This window comes from Alosa alosa, chromosome 21 (genome assembly GCF_017589495.1).
Source record: "Alosa alosa isolate M-15738 ecotype Scorff River chromosome 21, AALO_Geno_1.1, whole genome shotgun sequence".
In the NCBI taxonomy this organism is placed as follows: Eukaryota; Metazoa; Chordata; class Actinopteri; order Clupeiformes; family Clupeidae; genus Alosa; species Alosa alosa.
In genome coordinates, this window is record NC_063209.1 from 21,334,851 (window position 1) to 21,337,350 (window position 2,500).

The following is a 2,500-nucleotide window of genomic DNA, read 5'->3' on the forward strand; positions in this document are numbered from 1 at the left end:
GAGCCCCGAGTCGACGCTCTTTTAAATATCACTCTGTACTTGGGTAGCCCTGTCTGCCCACACACTGTCCACAGATGCTCACATTATCAACACTCTCTGTCAGCTACAAACTATCATTTCCCCTCCCTCTGGGTCTCTACCTTTACACCTCCTTTTCTCAATCTCCTTCTCTCCTCCCTCCTTCTCTCCACCTCCTTCTCTCTACCTCCTTCTCTCCTCCCTCCTTCTCTCCATCTCCTTCTCTCTACCTCCTTCTCTCCTCCCTCCTTCCCTCAATCTCCTTCTCTCCCCCCTCCTTCTCTCTACCTCCTTCTCTCTACCTACTTCTCTCTACCTCCTTCCCTCACATCTCCTTCTCTCCCCCCTTCTTCTCTCCTCCCTGCTTCTCTCCACCTCCTTCTCTCTACCTCCTTCTCTCCTCCCTCCTTCTCTCCACCTCCTTCTCTCTACACCCTTTTCTCTATTCCCTCCTTCTCTCCCACCTCCTTCTCTTACACCTCCTTCTCTCTCCCTCCTCCTCTCCCACCTCCTTCTCTCTGTCTCTGAAGGAGCTAAACTCTCCTGCACACATTGCAAGTTCATCAGTAGGGGGCCGATGCTGATGCCTGCTGGAGGCCAGATCTCAGATCCATAAGGCAGCCTCCAGGACTGTGCTCGGGTTCTCCAGGCCTGTGCTCGGGTTCTGATGGATACTCAGATCCATAAGGCAGCCTCCAGGCCTGTGCTCGGGTTCTGATGGATACTCAGATCCATAAGGCTGCCTCCAGGACTGTGCTCGGGTTCTCCAGGGCTGTGCTCGGGTTCTGATGGATACTCAGATCCATAAGGCAGCCTCCAGGCCTGTGCTCGGGTTCTGATGGATACTCAGATCCATAAGGCAGCCTCCAGGACTGTGCTCGGGTTCTCTAGGCCTGTGCTCGGGTTCTGATGGATACTCAGATCCATAAGGCTGCCTCCAGGCCTGTGCTCGGGTTCTCTAGGCCTGTGCTCGGGTTCTGATGGATACTTCTGCTGCTTCACACATTAACTGCTGCTGCTGCTGTGGCCCAAACTCAGTCACTCCGCAGACAGATGATCTGCTGATGAACACAGGGACACGCTGGAGACGTCCATCATGGGAGCATACCTGTGTGTGTCTGTCTGTGTGTGTGTCTGTCTGTGTGTGTGTGTGTGTGTGTGTGTGTGTGTGTGTGTGTGTGTGTGTGTGTGTGTTTGTGTCTGTGTGTGTGTGTGTGTGTGTGTGTGTGTGTGTGTGTGTTGTTGTGTGTGTGTGTGTGTGTGTGTGTGTGTGTGTGTGTGTGTGTGTGTGTGTGTGTGTGTGTGTGTGTGTGTGTGTCTGTCTGTCTGTGTGTCTGTCTGTCTGTGTGTGTGTGTGTGTGTGTGTGTCTGTGTATGTGTCTGTGTGTGTGTATGTGTGTGTGTGTCTGTGTGTGTGTGTGTGTGTGTGTGTGTGTGTGTGTGTGTGTGTGTGTGTGTGTGTGTGTGTATAAATACGCTCACTGTTCAGACTGTCCTTTGGCTGGCCCTCCTCATTCAGTGTGCTTGCGGGGAGCGTCGGCCCAGATCCCTCAGCACACACTGCAATGACTGGGGGCTCATGCCTGACAGAGAAGACTGCAGCCAGACCATGCAGCAACATAACTTACAGGGTGGACAAAGAGAAGAAGTGGGACTTGCTTCTCTGTCACGGCATATCACACACACAAACACACACACACACACACACACACACACACACACACACAGACACACACACACACACTGACCCTCAGCACAGCTGTCTCCCTTGTAGCCCAGCGAGCAGACGCAGGTGCCCTGGGTGCAGGAGCCATGTCCACTGCAAACAGGGTCGATGCACTGGGTGACCGGCACGTCACACTCGGGGCCCTTCCAGCCGCTGTAGCAGATGCACGAGCCCTTATCGTACTGACCGTTCCCACTGCACAGCACTGGACACGCCGCTGAGACAGAGAAGAAGGAGAGAGAGAGAGAGAGAGAGAGAGAGAGAGAGAGAGAGAGAGAGACAGAAAGAGATGTTTAACACTCTTTTTCTAATCTGCATAACATTAAAACCACCAGCCATGATAAAAGGAAATGAAAGAAACACAATGGAACATAAATACTGTGGCCTGTCCACCTGACTCTTTAAAAAACCACTTTAAAGACCATCATCTCCAGTGGGGGGAAGAGTGAGAGAGAGAAAAGAGGAAGAGCTTGATGGGACGAGAGGAGGTAGGATGGAAGGAGCAAGGGAGAAAAACTAGGGAAAAGTGAGAGAGAGAGAGAGAGAGAGAGAGAGAGAGCAAAGAGGAAAGATAAATCAAGACAATGAAATTAAATCAAACAGTGGTTCATTTCCATGATACAGTTTAAATAGGAAGTGAAGCTAATGGTATGCTAATTAGCTAATTAGTTTATGCTAACATCAACATTAGTAGTAATTAGCGGTAGCAGCAGTGCTATCGCCATCTGTAGTATACCCACCACCAGTCTCAATACT

At 51.1% G+C, this 2,500-nt stretch overlaps 1 protein-coding gene across 1 annotated transcript in view; it reads right to left on the reverse strand.

The window, feature by feature from the left end:
* The window catches only part of LOC125286030 (teneurin-2-like), a 215,446-nt gene that overhangs the window by 48,269 nt on the left and 164,677 nt on the right, over positions 1-2,500 (reverse strand). Inside the window, 1 exon segment of the mRNA XM_048230689.1 lies at positions 1,767-1,961. Coding sequence (XP_048086646.1) covers positions 1,767-1,961 — 195 coding nt within the window.